The 18,394-nt window shown below is 54.2% G+C and overlaps 1 protein-coding gene across 1 annotated transcript in view; it reads left to right on the top strand.

The window, feature by feature from the left end:
* The window catches only part of Obscn (obscurin, cytoskeletal calmodulin and titin-interacting RhoGEF), a 138,335-nt gene that overhangs the window by 84,709 nt on the left and 35,232 nt on the right, over positions 1-18,394 (top strand). The window contains 20 exon segments of the mRNA XM_035448275.1: positions 4,793-5,065; positions 6,566-6,853; positions 7,137-7,171; positions 7,174-7,438; positions 8,396-8,769; positions 9,754-10,615; positions 11,239-11,517; positions 12,258-12,336; positions 12,616-12,734; positions 12,946-13,143; positions 13,668-13,700; positions 13,902-14,000; positions 14,126-14,344; positions 14,855-14,915; positions 15,263-15,333; positions 16,130-16,252; positions 16,386-16,525; positions 17,183-17,383; positions 17,538-17,620; positions 18,105-18,278. Coding sequence (XP_035304166.1) covers positions 4,793-5,065; positions 6,566-6,853; positions 7,137-7,171; positions 7,174-7,438; positions 8,396-8,769; positions 9,754-10,615; positions 11,239-11,517; positions 12,258-12,336; positions 12,616-12,734; positions 12,946-13,143; positions 13,668-13,700; positions 13,902-14,000; positions 14,126-14,344; positions 14,855-14,915; positions 15,263-15,333; positions 16,130-16,252; positions 16,386-16,525; positions 17,183-17,383; positions 17,538-17,620; positions 18,105-18,278 — 3,976 coding nt within the window.

Here is an 18,394-nt window from a genome sequence, read left to right as displayed (position 1 = left end):
TTATTTGTTTTTTTTCAAGACAGGGTTTCTCTGTGAGCTTTGGAGCCTATCCTGGCACTTGCTCTGTAGACCAGGCTGGTCTTGAGCTCACAGAGATCCGCCTGCCTCTGCCTCCCTAGTGCTGGGATTAAAGGCGTGTGCCACCAACGCCTGGCCACCTAAGCCTATTCTTCATCAATCTTCAATTCATTCATTCATTCATTCATTCATTCATTCATTCATTCATTCATTCTCCACATAATGCTACTCATTTATCTAGCTTCTCATGATTTTGTCTATCCATCCAACTATCACCCATCCATCTATCCATTCACCCATCTACCATCTGTACAATCATTATCTATTTATCATCCAACCATTCATCCTTCTACATACCCACCATCCATCTATTCATCTACCCATCTATTCAAGTACCCATTTGCCATCCAACCATCTATTCACACATTGGATACAACCTCTGCTCTCCTAACCTTCATGTCTATGATTTCAGGATGGGTTACATATAGCTTTGCCATTATGGAGCTCTCAGTCTGCTGAGGGGAGTTAGATGTGGAGAATAGAGCATGTTCTGTATCCCATGTTCTGCAACTTTAGAGATGGACAGGCATGCTCAATTCTATGGCCAATGGGGCTGAGAAAGGCTGCCAAATGCCAACGCACAACTTAAAAGTTGATTGATGAAGAATTTCATGGTTGCTTTGAGTTGGGGCAGGGCAGAAAGGGTCTGTGTTTACTAGGGGACAACATGGAGCTGCAGGCTGGTTTTAGTCCTGCTCTAGGCTAGATGCTCCCATTCTGAGAGAGCTGGCTCACGGTGTGGCCTCAGGTGGAATGGTTGTCCAGGTAGCTTTGTTATGGACAGGCTTGGGAACTGATGCTAGAGGAGGAGTGTCCATGGGGAATGGCATGGAAAGACTTCTAAAGGAGTGCTCTGGGGTGATCCCCGGGGCTGCCATGTCCTGCTGGGTACTGATGTCTCTACAAATGCTTCCTGACTGACTCTTCTCAGCCTCACCCTGTGGTATAGAAGCAAATGCCACAGAAGCATCTGGACTTTGTCAGTTGCCCCCAAGAAAGCATCTGGTAAATGCTCAGAGAGGAACACAGGGTGATGGTGGAATCCTCCTTAACTGGCCCCAGTTAGCAAGTGTGGAAGAGACCACTTGTCTTTTCCTGTCTGTCCTGGGACATTGGGAAGTTGGCTGTGAAAACATTAATGCCCTGGAGTGCTTGGGCTATCCACCTGCTGTGGTTCCTCTGAGCATCCATTCAAAAGGTACATGGGATGTGGGGGAACAGGTGGAACACGTCTGCATCTGGGAGGCTCCTGAGCTTGGAGCTGGCTGTGTGGCGGAGGAGCAGTGTACCCAACAGCTAAGGCTGTGGCATCCTAAGGGTTACAGAATCTCAGAGGACATCTAGACAGACTGCCCCTGTCTGCTTCTATACCCCCCAAGGAATGGAAAGCCACTTCCTGGGACTGAGCTCCACATTCTTGGAGCAATAGGTCCTGGGGTGCCTCCTTCCTGCCCATACTAGGTTAGAGGAGGCATCTGTTATCAAGAAGAGGCCCAAATGTGGAGTTTATCCATTGTCCCCTTTGAAAAAGATGCCAGATAGGTGTCACTGGCCTCCTGTGGATGAAGCTAGGAGTGCTCTGAAGGGGTGTGGCATGCTCAGTGGCTCACATGCCTCTCATGGGCCAGTATGGATGGCCTCTTCTCTTGATTAGGGTGTGCTAACTGTCTGGGGTGGATTTCTGGGCTTTTGGTCTGGGTAGTGCCTGATCACAGGAGATTCCAGGTGGCCCATGCCAGACAATCTCAAGATTGTACTAGTAAATTCACTTGGGACCCCATTTGTAGGGAACAGCTTTCTTACTGCCATTCCCCACTACATTGTATACAACACAGGACACCTGACTAGAACAGTGGGTTCCCCACACACAAAACAGTCCTCCAACAGACACCAACTGGATGCAGTATAACTGGATTCAATTCTAACATTACCCAAAGTTAGCACAGACTCATTGGTTATAGATTCAGTCCCATGAGACCGCCACCAACAAAGCCAGTTGTAAACCTAACCTTGCTAACTAAATGGGTCTGAATGGGGCTCGCACTGCCCACCCGGGTTCGACCAGTTTTCTAGGTCATCTGAGAGTCATGAAATAGTCGCTGTCACTGGTTTAGCAATAGTCAAGCAGCAACAGTCAAAGACTAGCATAGTGTGTGAAGCAGTTGACAGGTACCCCTCTCCTCCATATATCACTCTCCATCCCTTTGGTATCCAAGCCCTTGAAGTCCATCAGATTTGTTTATATTTGTCTCCAGCCTTACTGCTCTACCTGGTGGGTTGGGCTGGACATTTGAGCCCTCTTGTCACTTGGTCTTCCTGGTGACCAGCCCTTTCCTGAAGTTGGCACCTCATTAGCATAGCCTCTGATGTGATCAAAACGTGTTTGCTTGTGATACTCAGGAAGTTCTGTGACAGGAACTGGGACAAAAACCAGTTTGGCTATTGGATCACATTCCTACACCAGTGCCCTTGATGTGGCCCCCTCCCCTTAGACCTCAGAGAGCCCCAGCCCAGACTTCCTTCTCGCCCTCTTGCACAGAGGCAGCTCTATGCCTGGTACGTGGCTTGCAGAATGTGGATGTCTTCGCGGGGGAGGTGGCTACGTTCTCCTGTGAGGTATCTCGTGCAGGTGGGCCGGAGGCCCGCTGGTGGCTGGATGGCACCTTGCTTCACAACAGCCCTGAGAGTGCCATCACTGTGCGAGAGGGGACTGTTCACTCCCTCATGCTCTCGGGCCTGGGGGTGGCAGACTCGGGCACCATCACCTTCCGCACAGGGCCCCTGGTCTCCACAGCCAAGTTATTGGTCAAAGGTATTGGCCAATGGGGACCTCCCCATGCTGGTGCTTCTGCCCTTGCTGTCCCTGCATGCTCCCTGCAGGGTCCTGGGGAATTGAGGAGTGTCAGGAACTGACCCTAAGGGCCATAGAGAAGGCATTACTTCATGCCTATTGTGTACGCAGGGCAGAGGAAGGGCTTCCACTCACTTCCTGAGTGGGAGTTTTAGTCTCTGTGAACTGTTTAGTTGGAGGCTGGCCTCCTGCACATTTGCTGTGTGGGACCTGCACACACTGACCCTTGTTTAGTATCCTACTGGGTAGATATCCCAGCCAAAGGCCAGCATTTTGAAGGGGGGCTTCCTGGGTTCCTGATGAAGAAGCCACTGCATCCAGTTCTGGTGTGCTCCTGTGCCCACCTGCTTTTCTTCCTGTGGGCACCCTTCTGGGGAAGAGTTGGCTGGACAGAGAGGGCAGCAGATTGCCAGGACTCCCAGACAGCCGTTTCCTAAACTTTCATCCAGTGTCTTTGCCTAAGGCCTCCTGTAAGGCCTCATAAAGCCAGATCCAGTATGAACGGTTATTGATTGCATAGGATTTCAACAGGTGGGGATGGGATGGGATGGGACCCAAAGGGTGTCAGCGAGCATCCCTACACCCTTGGAGAGGGGCGAGATGGGTTGCAGCTGCAGACTTGCAGGATCTGGGGTCCAGATGTGTTTAAGGTGGGACCTGTGTGTACACTTTAGGCTGGGGGGACAAACATCTTGGACAGACATCTTGACATCGTCATCTGCCATGCGTGGAATGAGGCATGTCTGGTGTGTAGGGCTCTTTGGCAGCTATGATGGGTCCCCTTCCTGGCCACATGCCAGGCACCTGTTGCTAAGCCATTGCCCACCAAAGCTCCATGCTTGCAGCTGCTGAAGCAACTAACATGGACAGCAGAAGGTGGGTGGGCGTGGTGGCACTGTCCCAGGGGCTGATGCATGTCTGGCATGTTGGCCGACAGATCCCACAGTGGAGGTGGTGAGTGCCATGCAGGACCTGGTGGTGGAGGAGGGTGGCTCGGCTGAGCTCCTCTGCCAGTACTCGAGGCCCGTGCAGGCCGTGTGGAAGATGAACGAGCGGGAGGTGTGCGCAGATGGGAACCGTGTCATCATAGAGCAGGACTGGACCGTAGCCAGGCTGACCCTCAGGCCAGCCCTGCCCTGTGACAGCGGCATCTATTCTTGTGAGGCCGCAGGCACTCGAGTTGTGGCACTTCTCCAAGTGCAAGGTGAGGCCACCTGGCAGGCAGGCCTAGCATAATCATGATAGAAAGACAGGCAATGGCCGCTAGCCTTGCAACGCAGGTGACCTACACAGTGAGAACACCTCTATGGGTGGCAACACAAAACTATAGCTAAGTTAGGACACAGTCTTGTGAGCTGGTGGCTTCTATAAGAAACAGTGGCTAGAATAACTAGAAAGAGGGGAGAGGGGAGGAGTATGGACTTGGGAGGTCTCCAGTTGATACAGATGTGAAGATAGCATCCCAGGCATCAGGATGGGTCTAGCAGTGCTGGTTGGGGGACTTGAGGAAAGGGTGTGGCCCACATCTTAAGGCTATAGGCACCACTGTGGGAAAGGACATACTTTTGCATCTCCAGTGGGCTTGAGTCTGGGCTTGAGAGGTTCCAGTCTGTGGATATCTATGAAGTCTGTCATCTGTGAGACACAGGGTGCCCCTGCTAATGTGAAGCCTCTGGAGAGGGTGATGGGATGGTTGGGGCTGGGCAGCCATACTTCCTCCAGTAGACCCTGAGTGCCACCCTCCACAGTGGCTGCTGAGGTCCTGTTCTGTTTGGCCCTTTATAGTTTTGGGGGGGTTCTTGCAAGAGACAGTAGTGAAGAATTCCTGGAGGTACAAAACCCCGAGCCCTGCTTTCTCTGCAGCCAAGAACACAGTGGTGCGTGGCCTGGAGAACGTGGATGCACTGGAAGGCGGTGAAGCTCTGTTCGAGTGCCAGCTGTCCCAGCCTGAGGTGGCTGCCCACACCTGGCTGTTAGATGATGAGCCTGTGCACACCTCAGAAAATATGGAGATGGTCTACTTTGAGAATGGGCTGCGACACTTGTTGTTGCTCAAAAACCTGAAGCCACAGGACAGCTGCCGAGTGACCTTCCTGGCAGGGGATGTGGTCACATCTGCATTCCTCACCGTGAGAGGTGCCATGCTGAGGGAGGGCGTCTTGGGGTAGATGGGATGGGGCTTTTCCACAGGAGACTGAGCTCCGAGCAGAGGTGGTAGTGAAGTGGATCGTATTGGGTGGTATCCTCTGAGATCTCGCTATCAAAGCCTGGGCAAGGCAGGAAGGATGTTGGATTTGAGTTCCTTCCACCTTCCAAACGGTGCCAATAGCTCAGTGGAACTCAGTAGGATGGAAGGACTGGGTTCTGGGATGGCAGCCAAGTGTGGGAGGGTCATTTCCAGGGTAAGATTCTATTGACAGATGGGAGCTGCCATCCTTCAGGGGTGGGGACACCATTGAGACCCCTTCCAACAAAGGCTCTACCTGCGTGGGAGAGTTAGTGTCAGATCTCTAGACTCTTCCCATAGGTGGCTGTACCTCCTTGGTTTATAGGGACTTAGGGGCACTGGGGTGGGGTGGGACAGGAAATGGGAAGGCAAAAAGAAAGGCATCTCCAAGACTCATTCACCCGAGGCCCTGGTGGTTATCAGAGTAGTGGGATTGAAGGTGAGGGTTCTGCAGGTGAGCCTTCTAGACTCCCCAACATGAGGCTTTCCTGGGCCAGGAGAATTAGGTGAATCGTCTGAGACACCTCCAACCTGAAGCTAGTTTGAGGGAGGTTTTATAAGGGCCAGGGGCCTTACATCCCACTTCTGGAGCCCCTGCCCCCTGCCGATGCTCATCCATCTTGCTTCCCACAGGCTGGCGCTTGGAGGTCCTAGAGCCCCCACAAGATGCATCTGTGAGAGCTGGCATGCAGGCCTCCTTCACGTGCACACTAAGTGAGGCGGTGCCTGTGGGCGAGGCTACTTGGTACATCAACGGGGCTGCCATCCAGCCTGATGATACTGACTGGACAGTCACTGCAGATGGCAGTCACCATGCCCTGATGCTGAGCAATGCCCAGCCCCAACACACAGGAGAGGTCACATTTGCAGCACGGGATGCTGTGGCCTCTGCACGCCTCTCTGTGTTGGGTGAGTGGGTGGCAGAGGTCCCTCCACTAGAGTTTGGGTTTGGGGCACACCGAGCCCCCCACCTCCACTTTGACTCATGGGTGACCATTCTGAACTGGCTTCTGTGCAGCTCCATTAAACCCAAAGAGCCTGAGGATAGTGACTCTAGTAGCTCCTGCTGCGTGTCCAGGAGAACTCCCTGAGGCTACAGTCCCTTGAGAGCATTACTCTGTCCTCTTCGCTTTGCCTAGTGCATATCTAAGGCCAGCTCTTAGGGGAAGGGTCAAGAGAAACGAGGCCCTCCAGTCCTAATGCCTGCCCTTTGTGGCGGGTGCCAAGATGCACAAATACAACCCCATGGAGGCTTCAGCTGCATCCCTTGCTCCCTAAAACCATCTGGGCCACTGGGTTCAGGCTTCAGCAGGACCCGAAGTGTATGCCATGTTTAGTACCGGACCTCAGTGACTTCTGGAAGGACTTCAGGATCCAGTGTGTGTGCTAATGTGCCCTCTTCCATGCAGCCCTCCCTGACCCCCCTGAAGATGCTGAGGTGGTGGGTCGTAGTGGCCATTCGGTGACCCTATCCTGGGTGGCTCCCATGAGTGATGGTGGCGGTGGTCTATGTGGTTATCGTGTGGAGATGAAGGAGGCATCCACAGGCCAGTGGCAGTTGTGCCATGAGCTGGTACCTGGGCCAGAGTGTGTGGTGGATGGCCTGGTCCCTGGGGAGACCTACCGCTTCCGAGTGGCTGCTGTGGGTCCAGCGGGTGCTGGGGAGCCTGTACATCTTCCCCAGATGGTCAAGCTAGGTGAGTTACTGCTCTCAGTCCATGAGAGTGTCCAGCTGCATAAGCTGGAGGGAGGAGCTCTTTGGGGGCTGGGCAGTGACCTTGGGATCCATCATGGCCGATGTGACTTATCCTCTGTGGGTACTGTTTTTCAGCAGAACCAACAGAACCTGTACCAGCCCCAACCCCAGCCCCAGCCTCAGCCCCAGCCCCAGCCCCCCCAGCCCCAGCCCCAGCCCCAGCCCAGCCCCAGCCCCCCCAACCCCAGCCCCAGCCAAAGCCCCAATCCCAGCCTCAGCCAAAGCCCCAACCCCAGCCCCAGCCCCAGCCAAAGCCCCAAAGCCCCAACCCCAGCCCCAGCCCCGGAGACACGGCAGGCAGTCGTTGGTGAGGACGTGTGTCTGGAGCTGGAAGTGGCAGCTGAGACTGGTGAGGTCGTCTGGCACAAGGGAACAGAGCGCATCCAGTCCAGTGGACACTTCGAGATCCTCTCTCAGGGACAGCGTCAGATGCTGGTGATCAAGGGCTTTAGGATGGAAGACCAAGGGGAGTACCGCTGTTGTCCCACCCAGGGCTCACCCTCCTCAGGAGCTGCCACCTTTAATGGTGAGTCTGGGCTCTGAAGTCGATGCAGTGGGAGTGGGGGAAGGGTTGATGTGCTGTGGATACAAGGCTGAGTCCTTCCCAAGACTCCACGTGATATGCAGAGAAACCAAGGCTTGGCCATGTGAGGAGGGTCTTATGTGAATGAACTGTGCCGTAGGCCAGCCTCCTGTCCCTGAATAGGATTGGTGGTGGATTTCTTAAGTCCTGGGACCCCTGCCCACAGAAGTTCTGAGACTTCTTCTGAAGCTGCTTTAGTCTGTGCACGTCCTCCTCCCAGTCCTCTCTGCTTCCAAGGCACCTCCACACTGAATACGGTCTGCACTGTGGCCCACCCCACTCTGGGCACCATCCTGGAGAGGCTCCCTCTGCACTCTTAGCACCCCAGACTCTTGCCCTCTCCTGCTTCCCTGGGCCTGAGGTCCTACTCACACTGAGTCTCATGTCCTTTGTCCCATACTCCAGACTTCCCAACTGTGCTGAGTCCATCCCCTAACTCAGCCCTCCTGCTCAGAGCCCCTATGTGTTCTGGGTACTTCCTCCACCCACTGTATTCTGAGCCACAGGCTGCACTGGGAGCTCCTCTGCTTGCATTCTGAGCCTACCCCAGTGTAAGCATATCCTCTCTGTACAGTGCTAATGTCCCTGTAAGCCAGGGCTCCTGTATCAGCAACAGTGCCGAACAGGTGGAAATACACCTGATTTTAATTTGCCGAGCTGTTTTCTGTTCTAGTTGAGTTACTGTGTGCTCCTTGAAGGAAGTAGACTGAGGGGGAGTGAGAATGAGGGTGGGAAGCTCAGGCTTGGAGCAACTCGGAACAGATAAAGGTTCCTGGTGCAAGATGGAGAGCAGAGGTCCAGGAGACCACAGCCAGGTCATACCCCATCCAGCAGCAAAGGCAGGTGTGGAGTTGCCGCTTTGTCTGACCTCACCCACTGACCCACTGTCGCCCTTCTCAGTGATCATGACCTCAGGCTCTGGGGATGAGGTCCCCACGCAGCCCAGCCTGCCCCCTGAGGCAGCCCAGGAGGGTGACCTGCATCTGCTTTGGGAGGCCCTTGCCCGGAAGCGCCGCATGAGTCGGGAGCCCACACTGGATTCCATCAGTGAACTGCCTGAGGAAGACAGCCGTGTGCAACATCTGCGGCAGGAGGCAGAAGAGACAGCTCCCGACCTCTCTGAGGGCTACTCTACCGCCGATGAGCTAGCACGCACAGGAGAGGCTGACCTCTCACACACCAGCTCTGATGATGAGTCCCGGGCTGGCACCCCTTCCCTAGTTACCTACCTCAAGAAGGCTGGGGGTCCTGGGATCTCACCCCTGGCTAGCAAGGTGAACCTCCTAGTTGTCATGCAAAGGAGGGCTGGGGGGGGTCTCAGATCTTCATTTCTGTGCCTTAATCCCATTACTTATCCATCCATTCATCCATCTCCATACCATCTACCCATATGTGCATAATCTTACCATCCTAACATCCATTGATCCATCTCCATTCATTCTCCACCGATCCTTGCATCTATCCATCTGTCCATCTATTCATTATCTACTCACCACCTTTCCATTTGCATATCCATCTATCCACCCATCCAGCCATCCTTCTATACATCTGTTTATCCATCCATCTATTTGTCCATTATTTGTAATTCATCCACTCATCTGCCCACCACCTGTCACTCCCTCACCTGTGGAACTCTTTGGCCACTTATCCATCAACCTATCTCCACCCACCTGTGCAATAATCTATTATCCATACCTCCTACTTTCCAGTTTACCCATTTATTTTTACCCAGTCACCCATCTATCCACTGTCCATTCCTCCAGTGTCTACTTGTTCCCCCTCGCTCACAATACTCACTATCCTGCATTCACCACTCACTGGCTCATTATTCCTGCGTTTGCTCACCTGTCCATTTGTTTTTCTGCTGACTTATGTACCCACCCCTCTACCCAGCTATCCCTCCCTCCATCCACCCTTCTGCTACCCACTCAACATCACAACCACCTGCCTGCTTATTTTTTCTTGCATTTTCCATACACCTCCCCACTTACCTACTAAATAGTTACAACGTTGTCCTGAAGAGATGGGTCTGGCCTTTCTGGTGTTCCCCAAAATGTTGTTGGTCCCCACCTGGGTCATTGCATATTGCGATTTTTAGGACAAGCATTTATTTTAGGGAACAAGAATAGCAGGGCTCCAGCAAGCACTTGGGCAGCCACTAACCTGGAGGCAGATGGAGTGCTGGAGTAGTACTGAGCCTGGAGTGTTATTGTCTTATTTTCCCAGCCTTGCTCTGACCTCACATCCTGTGTCCACAGCATGGGGCCCAGGTGGCCACCTCTGTGACACCACAGAAGCAGCCGGAACAAGCATTGCCGGGAGACTTGAGTGCAGCCGACTTGAAGGATCCATCCCTGGACAAGGCAGCTGTGAAGATCCAGGCTGCCTTTAAGGGCTACAAAGTGCGGAAGGAGATAAAGCAGCAAGAAGGGCCTGTGTTCTCCCGGACATTTGGAGACACAGAGGCACAGACTGGGGATGTGCTGCGGCTGGAGTGTGTGGTGGCCAGCAAGGCTGATATTCGGGCCTGTTGGCTGAAGGATGGCATAGAGTTGACAGATGGGCGGCACTACCACATAGACCAGCTCAAGGATGGTACCTGCTCTCTGCTGGTCACTGGCCTGGGCCCTACTGACACTGGCCGTTACACCTGTCAGGTGAGCACCAAGTTCGGCCGTGTAAGCCACAGTGCCTGTGTGGTGGTCAGTGGAACAGAGAGTGAGGCTGAAAGCTCCTCTGGAGGTGAGCTGGATGATGCCTTCCGGCGGGCAGCACGGCGCCTGCACCGGCTCTTCCGTACCAAGAGCCCAGCTGAACTTTCAGAGGAGGAACTCTTCCTCAGTGCTGATGAAGGCCCTGCAGAGCCAGAGGAGCCTGCAGACTGGCAGACATACCGAGAGGATGAAAACTTTGTGTGCATCCGTTTTGAGGCACTTGAAGAGGCCCGCCGGGCAGTCACCTGCTTCCGTGACATGTTTGCCACCATGGGTATTGGGGTGGAGATCAGCCTGGGGGAACAAGGACCTCGGGGAGTGGAGATGCGCATTGGCAAGGTGGCTCCCACTGCCACCCCTGCAGTGCCACTAGCGAAGACACCTGGCCTGCAGACTTCAGATTCGGGTGAGTTCAGGGGCTACAGTGGCCTAGGGTGGAGGTGGGGGAGCTTGGCCTGAGGTAAGATAGAGGGAGAAGAGGATGGAGGCTGGCTGAGGCAGAGCCAAAAAGGAGCTCTGGCTGGTTGTCCCGCAGCCTATTGGGGGAGGACAAGGCTAAGCCTCGACTTTGAGGTTAAACAGTTTTGTGAACTCAGTTTTATCTTTCACTAGCAGTGCGTGCTGAGGTCCATTCCTTATGGTAGTTCCCATGTCAGCTACTGAAAGTAAGACAACCTCACTGCGCACTTGAGTCTCTCCTGGGTTATGATGAGTGACCCTCAGTGCTGTGTCTTGAGACTTCTCCCCAGTTTGGGGTACCTGGAGTTTAAACTTCCAGCCTGTATATTCTTTTCTGTCTGCCCTTTCCAGTTCTTCACTCCTCTGCCTTGTTGGGAACCAAGAGAGAATTTTTAGATAACGAGGGAAGGAGAGAAGCTCAGGGTGTCTAGTTTGGAGTTTGGAAAAACCCCTTATAAGAAAGGCTACTGTGCCATACCACCCTCTGGTGGCAACCTGCCTGTATGTGGTATCTGGGTATGATGGGCATTCCAGGGTTAACTTTCTCTACCTTCTACCTGCCTATGTTAGCCCCAGTGTTCCTGACTGAGCTGCAGAACCAAGAAGTGCAGGATGGATACCCCATGAGCTTCAACTGCGTGGTAACAGGCCAGCCTGTGCCCAGTGTGCGCTGGTTCAAGGACGGGAAGTTGCTGGAGGAAGATGACCACTACATGATCAACGAGGACCAACAGGGTGGTCACCAGCTCATTATCACGGCTGTGGTGCCAGCGGATATGGGTGTTTACCGATGCCTGGCGGAGAACAGCGTGGGAGTTTCCTCCACCAAGGCTGAGCTTCGTGTGGAGCGTGAGTGCTGGACTGAACTGTGTGTCTCCAGGGTGGTCTGGGTGTGATCTGGCCACCTCCCAAAGACTCTACCTCCTTATACCAATACCGCACTGATTATTTTTTATAGCGTGTGTGTGTGTGTGTGTGTGTGTGTGTGTGTGTGTGTGTGTATGTGTGATGACACTTGTATGGTATTCAGAGGACAATTAGTGTGAGTCAGTTATCTCCTTCCACTATGTGGGTTCCAAGGATTGAACTCAGGTCACTAGGCTTGGTGGCAAGCACCTTTACCTGTGGAGCCATCTGGCCAGCTTAAGATTAATGTTTTAACATGTGTATTTGTAGAACACAAACATTGAATGTGTAACAGCATGACAGCAGAGAAATCTAGTCTTTCTTACTACATCCTGGCCAGAAAGTCCTCAGCTGTTGGTTTTGAGGCCAGTATCGCTTTAATCCCTCATGGTATTGTAAGACGGAACTGGAAGGTCCTGCCTGTGCTGTTGTAATTCATGAAGACTGCAAATTGTGTGACACATAGAGCTCGTTGGACCAAAGAAGCCCACAGTTAGCTATAGCCTGGAAGTGTGGGCCCAGTCATGGGCTGGGGCAGGGAGGGTACATGAAGCTGTTGCCCTTCTCCATACTGAGTGCAGGTAGTTCCCCTCAAGGCTGCATGGCTAGAGCCTCGTAGGGCCATGGTGGTCCTGGTGAAGTGAGTTTTAGGCTTTGTCCCTGAGTCACCCTTTCTTCTCCAGTGACCAGCACAGACTATGACACCGCAGCAGATGCCACTGAGACCTCATCATACTTCAGCGCCCAGGGATACCTGTCCAGGTAGGGTCCCTCAGAGATGGAAAGGTCCAGTGACTGACTCTCCCAGGGTCTCTGAGGAGGCAACCATGCCCTGCTGCCTGGGGGGAGGGTTAGGGTTCTTGGATGGACAAGCCAAATCTTGGGGACTTCCACCAGACCCTGGTGGTTCTGCTTCCTCTGTCCCTCAGTTCAGGAAACTTCAAGAGCCCTCCATGTCTGATGCCACTCCAATGGCCCTCTTGCTTTGAACCTTCTTACTTGTTGCTTTATGGTCACTCCCTTGTTTGTCCTTCCTGACAGCCGGGAGCAAGAGGGAACTGAATCAGATGAGGGGCAGCTTCCCCAGGTGTTGGAGGAGCTGAAAGACCTCCAAGTGGCCCCTGGCACACGCCTGGCCAAATTCCAGCTCAAGGTTAAAGGTGAGGGAGCGGCACTGCCTCAGTGAACAGAGACCAAGTCCTACCAGTCACAGTTGGGAGGGGGCCCCAGCCAGCAGTTTTTGGGTGGCCGTGTGTGTCCTTTCTGGATAAGGAGGCCAGCATTCTTTGGTCTCTGAGGGACCTCTGCTCTGAGACTTCTGTCATCACTTGGAGATGGCCTTGGGCTGACCACCTGCCATTGTGTCCCCAGGCTATCCAGCCCCCAAACTGTACTGGTTCAAAGATGGCAAGCCCCTGACTACATCTGCCCACATCCGAATGACTGACAAAAAGACCCTGCACACCCTGGAGATTGTCTCAGTCACCTTGGAGGACAGCGGCCAGTATGCAGCCTACATCAGCAATGCCGTGGGTGCTGCCTACTCATCAGCCCGGCTGGTAGTCCAAGGTGGGTGCCCTGAAGGACTGGACAGAGATGACCCACAGCCCTATCAGACCTGGGCCAAGGCTCCACTGCAGTCATTGCTCCGGTGAGCAGAGACTTGGGTGGCCAGAAGTCAGCCCTGTAGGGAACACGTGACCATGGTGGCCTTGAAGCTCCTTCTTCCTGAACCTGGAGAGTTAACTCCAAAACTTGAACCAAACCTATCTTGCTAGGAGGAACCCAGTGCTTATTGTGGCCTCTTCTGCCAGAGCTTGGGAGATGTGGCTCCCAAAGAGCTGGGTTGTGCAATGCCCATGCCTTTGGTTGCAGATCAAGGCCATAGGTCTAGGGAGGCTGAGGGTTACAAGAATGGGTAGCAATAGGTCATCTAACCAGTCTATGTGGCCTGTGGCCATCCTCATGCTGAGTGGTGAGTTCCACAGCTCTCTGGCTGAGTGGGGCTACCAGGACAGCACAGCACCATGTATGGGGCTAGAGATCATAGCACCCATGAATACCGAGTGTCTGACTCTCTCTGTTGTTTTCAGGTCCCGGTGAACCAGAAGAGAAGCCAGTATCAGGTGAGATAGCCCCAGATAGGCACAAGAGTGTGGTAGACCATGGAAAGGAAGCCAGAATGGGATGCACCTGGTGCTGGCTGCCATGGAAGTGTGGATTAGCCAGTGGGCATAGGTTTCAGGGGATACTCTTGGATTAGGACACTGGGGTGGATTTTTTCTTTTATGTCAGGGGGTCCCTATGCGTTGGCTGTGTCATTCCAGATGTGCGTGAGCGGCTGGTGCCACCCCGGATTCTGGAGAAGTTCACCCCCAAGAAAGTGAAGAAGGGCTCCAGCATCACCTTTTCAGTGAAGGTGGAAGGTGAGGCAGCTCTCGCAGGGAGGTTGACAGCCGAACACAATGTTCGGCTGGGCCCTGTGGAGGGCCCAGTTCCTGGTGGGGTTCTGTCTCTGTCAGGGATGGACTCACTGCCCTCTGTCCCTCAGGACACCCAGCCCCCACTGTGCATTGGCTCAAGGAGGAGGCAGAGAAGGGAGTGCTGTGGATTGGCCCTGATACCCCTGGCTACACCATGGCCAGCTCTGCCAAGCAGCATAGCCTGGTCCTGCTGGATGTGGGCCGACAGCACCAAGGCACCTACACATGCATCACTACCAATGCTGCTGGGCAGGCTCTCTGCTCTGCCAGCCTGCACGTCTCAGGCTGTGAGTGAAGGGTCAGGGGGTAGGCAGGTACATGTGAGTGGGAGGGGCACCAGAGCTGGACAGTGCACAGACTCAGGGACTTCCTGAGGGGCGGGGCATACTGACCATCAGCATTTGTGTTCCTCATCCCCACAGTATCAGGACATCTCCCGAGCATGCCAGGCCTCATGGGTGCAGGGGAGTTTTGTGTGGGGCTTCACAATCTCTCAGGTCCAGACTCACCCTGCTCTGTATGTAGGGGTGGGGTGGTCTCTAAGGTGAACTGAGCTCTCTGCTCCAGAGTCTTGCTCAACAACCTGTGGGCTGACACCCAGGGTAAACTCATGTTCTTGGTTACCATTGAGATGACCATTGTCAGGAGGAGGGTAGTACCATTTCAGAACAGTCCCTGCTCAGAGCTCAAAGAGCAGAGTCCAGGTTCCCGGGGCAGCTCAGATGTCCTAAGCACATCTGAACCCAAAGCTTCAGGGCCCAGGAGTTCATGCCAGTGGTCCTCCCCTCTCCTGACAGTGGCCAAAGAGGATGAGCAGGAGAGCGTGAAGGAGGCCCTCATTTCTTCCTTCTTGCAAGGGTGAGTGGATGCTATCCAAAGGCCCCAGGGCCAAGATCACACAATAGGTCTGGGAACAGGGAACAGGACAACCATGCTGCTGGTGGAGACCACCCTAGCCTGCAGATAGACCAGTTCTGGCTTGCACAGGCTGTGTACTTGGGCCTGCCCTTTTCCCTTCCATGCCTCTGTTTCCCCAGTATAGAATGGGGGTTTCCCAGGATGCCTCTGATGTGGAGATGATGACTGGTGTCCTAGACCATTGCCTCCAGACCCTCTTCCCATCAGAAGCCCCTGCCCAAGGGTGGAAGGTGGAAGGTAGTAGTAGCTCCTGCCTCAGGCCTCTCAGGATGCCCCTGTCTCTGCAGGACAAGCCAAACTGTCTCAGCCCAGATGGTGGAATCTGCAGGGTTTGCTGGTCTTGCTGGGCAAAGGAAAGGTACAGTGGGCTTGCTAAGCACTCTTCACTCAGAGCCTGGCCAGGTGAAAAGGAAGCCACCTGGTAATTGTGCTGGGCCAGGGGTTTCCACACTCCTGTCGGCTGAGCTTTGCTTAAAGAGTTGGAGCCATTTATGACCTCTGTAGATATGGGAGCCTATGGGATCCCAAGGGAAGCCTAGCCTAGTGGCAGAGCTCACATCCAGTGGGCCGTGGAGGCCAGCAAGCCAGGCAACAAGAGCAGAGGTGGCATGAGCCACACTCCAGGTCCTCCACAGCCTGATAACCGAGGGCTGACCCCTCTGCAGCTTTGCCCTCCCTCCTTTTCACCTCAAGGCTGTAGCCATGCTGGCCACCTGCTGCCGATGTATCCACTGTGAATAAGCTACCTGCTGTTTAACTGTGCCTGCTGCCCCCTAGTAACTGTCTGGATCCTGGCTGTGCTGTCCATTCCCCGATTGGCTGCTGTCCCTTGACTGACCAGTGGGTACCCTACTGATCCTTAGCTAGTGTTCCTCAGCTGCATCTACTGTGTCCTCTCTGTCCGGACTTGTTTCCTCTTGCTCTCACCCACATTGGCTACATCTTGGCTCAGACCACAGCAAGCCTTCTGTGACTTCATATGGCCAACTTCAGCACCCCTGCTAGGGTCTCCTTGTCAGACCCTAGCACCATTAGGAAGCCTGGTCTCGTGTGCCTGGCATCCCCTGGGGCTAAAAATGAGCCTGGAGTGTAGGATGTACTCAGGGGATACCTGGGGGAGGATGGTTGGTTGAGGGTCGCTTTTGCCACCCCAGGGGAGTCCCTAGTGGCTGAAGAGGCCCATGGTCATCTGTCCCTCGCTGAGGTGGGCACAGAAGAGTTCCTGCAGAAACTCACCTCACAGATCACCGAGATGGTATCAGCCAAGATCTCACAGGGTGAGGTGCTAGTGTGTGTCCCATGGGGGTGGTGGGGCCAAGTGCTCTTTTGCAGTGGCAGAGCTCTCCTGCCTCCATGATCTAGAAACCATCTGGCTACTGGGGGGGCATCACAACCCTTGTGTCCATCCAGCCAAGCTCCAGGTGCCTGGAGGTGACAGTGATGAGGAGTCCAAGACGCCATCTGCGTCGCCTCGGCATGGCCGGTCTCGCCCTTCCTCCAGTGTTCATGAATCCTCTTCAGAGTCAGAGGATGGGGACTCCCGTGGTGAGGTAGGTGGGTCTAGACCCTTGGGGAACATTCTGAGCAGGGGGCCCTCAGAGAGAAGATATAGGAATGAGAGGTACAGTGGCAGAATCTCAGGAAGATCTTGGAAAGAGTGCACCACAGGCCATCAGGGCTGAAGTATCTGCCATCTGCTCCTAAGACATACTGCAGGCAGGAACTGGTGAGGAACTAGGTCCATTCCCCAGGATCCATGGAGATTGCTTCTTCTGAGTACTCCATGCTCATTTCACCCCACCCTTATTCCTTCTTCCTTTCCTTCTCCCATCCCCCTCTCCCTCTGGTGTAGCAGGCACCCTGTTAGGTCCCAGGCAGCAGTGACAAGTGACAAGAAGTGAACACGTAATATAGACAGCCCCGATTAGAGGCCCTGAGGGTGTAGTGCTTTCTTTTGGGAGAATATCCACTCTCCTGCCATTTGTGTGGTATTGGGAGCCAATATCTACCCTAAATGTCCCCATGACTCATGTCCTGCATTCTGGGACTTGACAGGCTTGGCTGATATCTTCTTGGATTTCCTAATTCAGCCTCTTCCACCGGGCTTTGGGGGGCTTCTCATCATCTCTTCTCTGGTGGCTGCCAGGAGCCCTGTCAGGGCAGCTCCTTCCCCCCCCCCAACTCATTTCCTCTCCTTGCCCAATCAGATCTTTGACATCTATGTGGTCACAGCTGACTATCTGCCCCTGGGGGCTGAGCAGGATGCTATCATTCTGAGAGAAGGCCAGTATGTGGAGGTCCTTGATTCAGCCCATCCCCTGCGCTGGCTTGTACGTACCAAGCCCACCAAATCCAGCCCTTCCAGGCAGGGCTGGGTGTCGCCTGCCTATCTGGACAAGAGGCTCAAGGTACTTGACTGGGGGACTCAGGAGAGGGTCTTCAGGTCACCAGCCCAGAGGACTCTGGCACAGTTGTTTCCATTTGGAGGCTAGGAGCCCTGAGCCTCCACAGGGGCAGAGCCAGGACTCAGCCCACCTCTGATTGACACCTGTTTCTCACCAGCTGTCTCCTGAGTGGGGGCCCACTGAGGCCCCTGAGTTCCCTGGGGAGGCTGTGTCTGAGGATGAGTATAGAATGAGGCTGAGGTGAGTTTCTGGTAGAGCTTTTCCCTGGCTGGTCCACTGCTCATGGAGACCGGTTGCCTGTCCTCTTTTAGGGTCCAAATGGAGCCTGACCTGCTGCTTTTATGGGGAACTGTGGATGCCTCCTCTGTATCAGGGGTGGGTGGAGGTAGAGAACAGAGTGGGCACCAGTTTAACACTGATTCCTGCAGCTTTCCTCTCATGGGTTATGCCTGGTTACTGCCATTGGCCGGGTTGGGTGAGGCGTGGCGTGGTAGAGCAGCCATATGGAGGAGTGGTTCTTCCCAGGTACCCCTCATCCCCTCTCTGAAAGCTGACAGTGGGATTCGGGTAGCAAGAAGTGTCCTAATTTAGCAGCTGGGGGAACTGGGGATACAGGAGAGTAAACATTCCCTGTGACAATGCTGCTCACAGGGCCTTGAAAGGGACAGGAGCCTGTGGCCACTGGAGCCCCTGAGTGTCCTCTAACGGCTTCTCTTCCTGCCAGCTCTGTCATCCAGGAGTTGCTGAGTTCAGAGCAGGCTTTTGTGGGTGAGCTGCAGTTCTTGGAGAGCCACCACATGAAACACCTGGACCGATCTCCCCGTGTGCCTACAGCTGTGGCCAGCCAGAAGACAGTCATCTTTCGTAACGTGCAGGACATCAGCCATTTCCACAGCAGGTGGGAGGGTGGGACTGCATGCATGCACACGTGTATATGAGCACGCAGCCCCTACTCGCAGGCCAGGCCTCATGGCGGGTGGGCAGGAACTGAGGAGGGGGAGAACCTGTGCAAGT

This window comes from Cricetulus griseus, chromosome 7 (genome assembly GCF_003668045.3).
Source record: "Cricetulus griseus strain 17A/GY chromosome 7, alternate assembly CriGri-PICRH-1.0, whole genome shotgun sequence".
Lineage (NCBI taxonomy): Eukaryota > Metazoa > Chordata > Mammalia > Rodentia > Cricetidae > Cricetulus > Cricetulus griseus.
The sequence above is the reverse complement of the archived record's forward strand: the minus strand, read 5'-3'. Positions and strand labels throughout refer to the sequence as shown.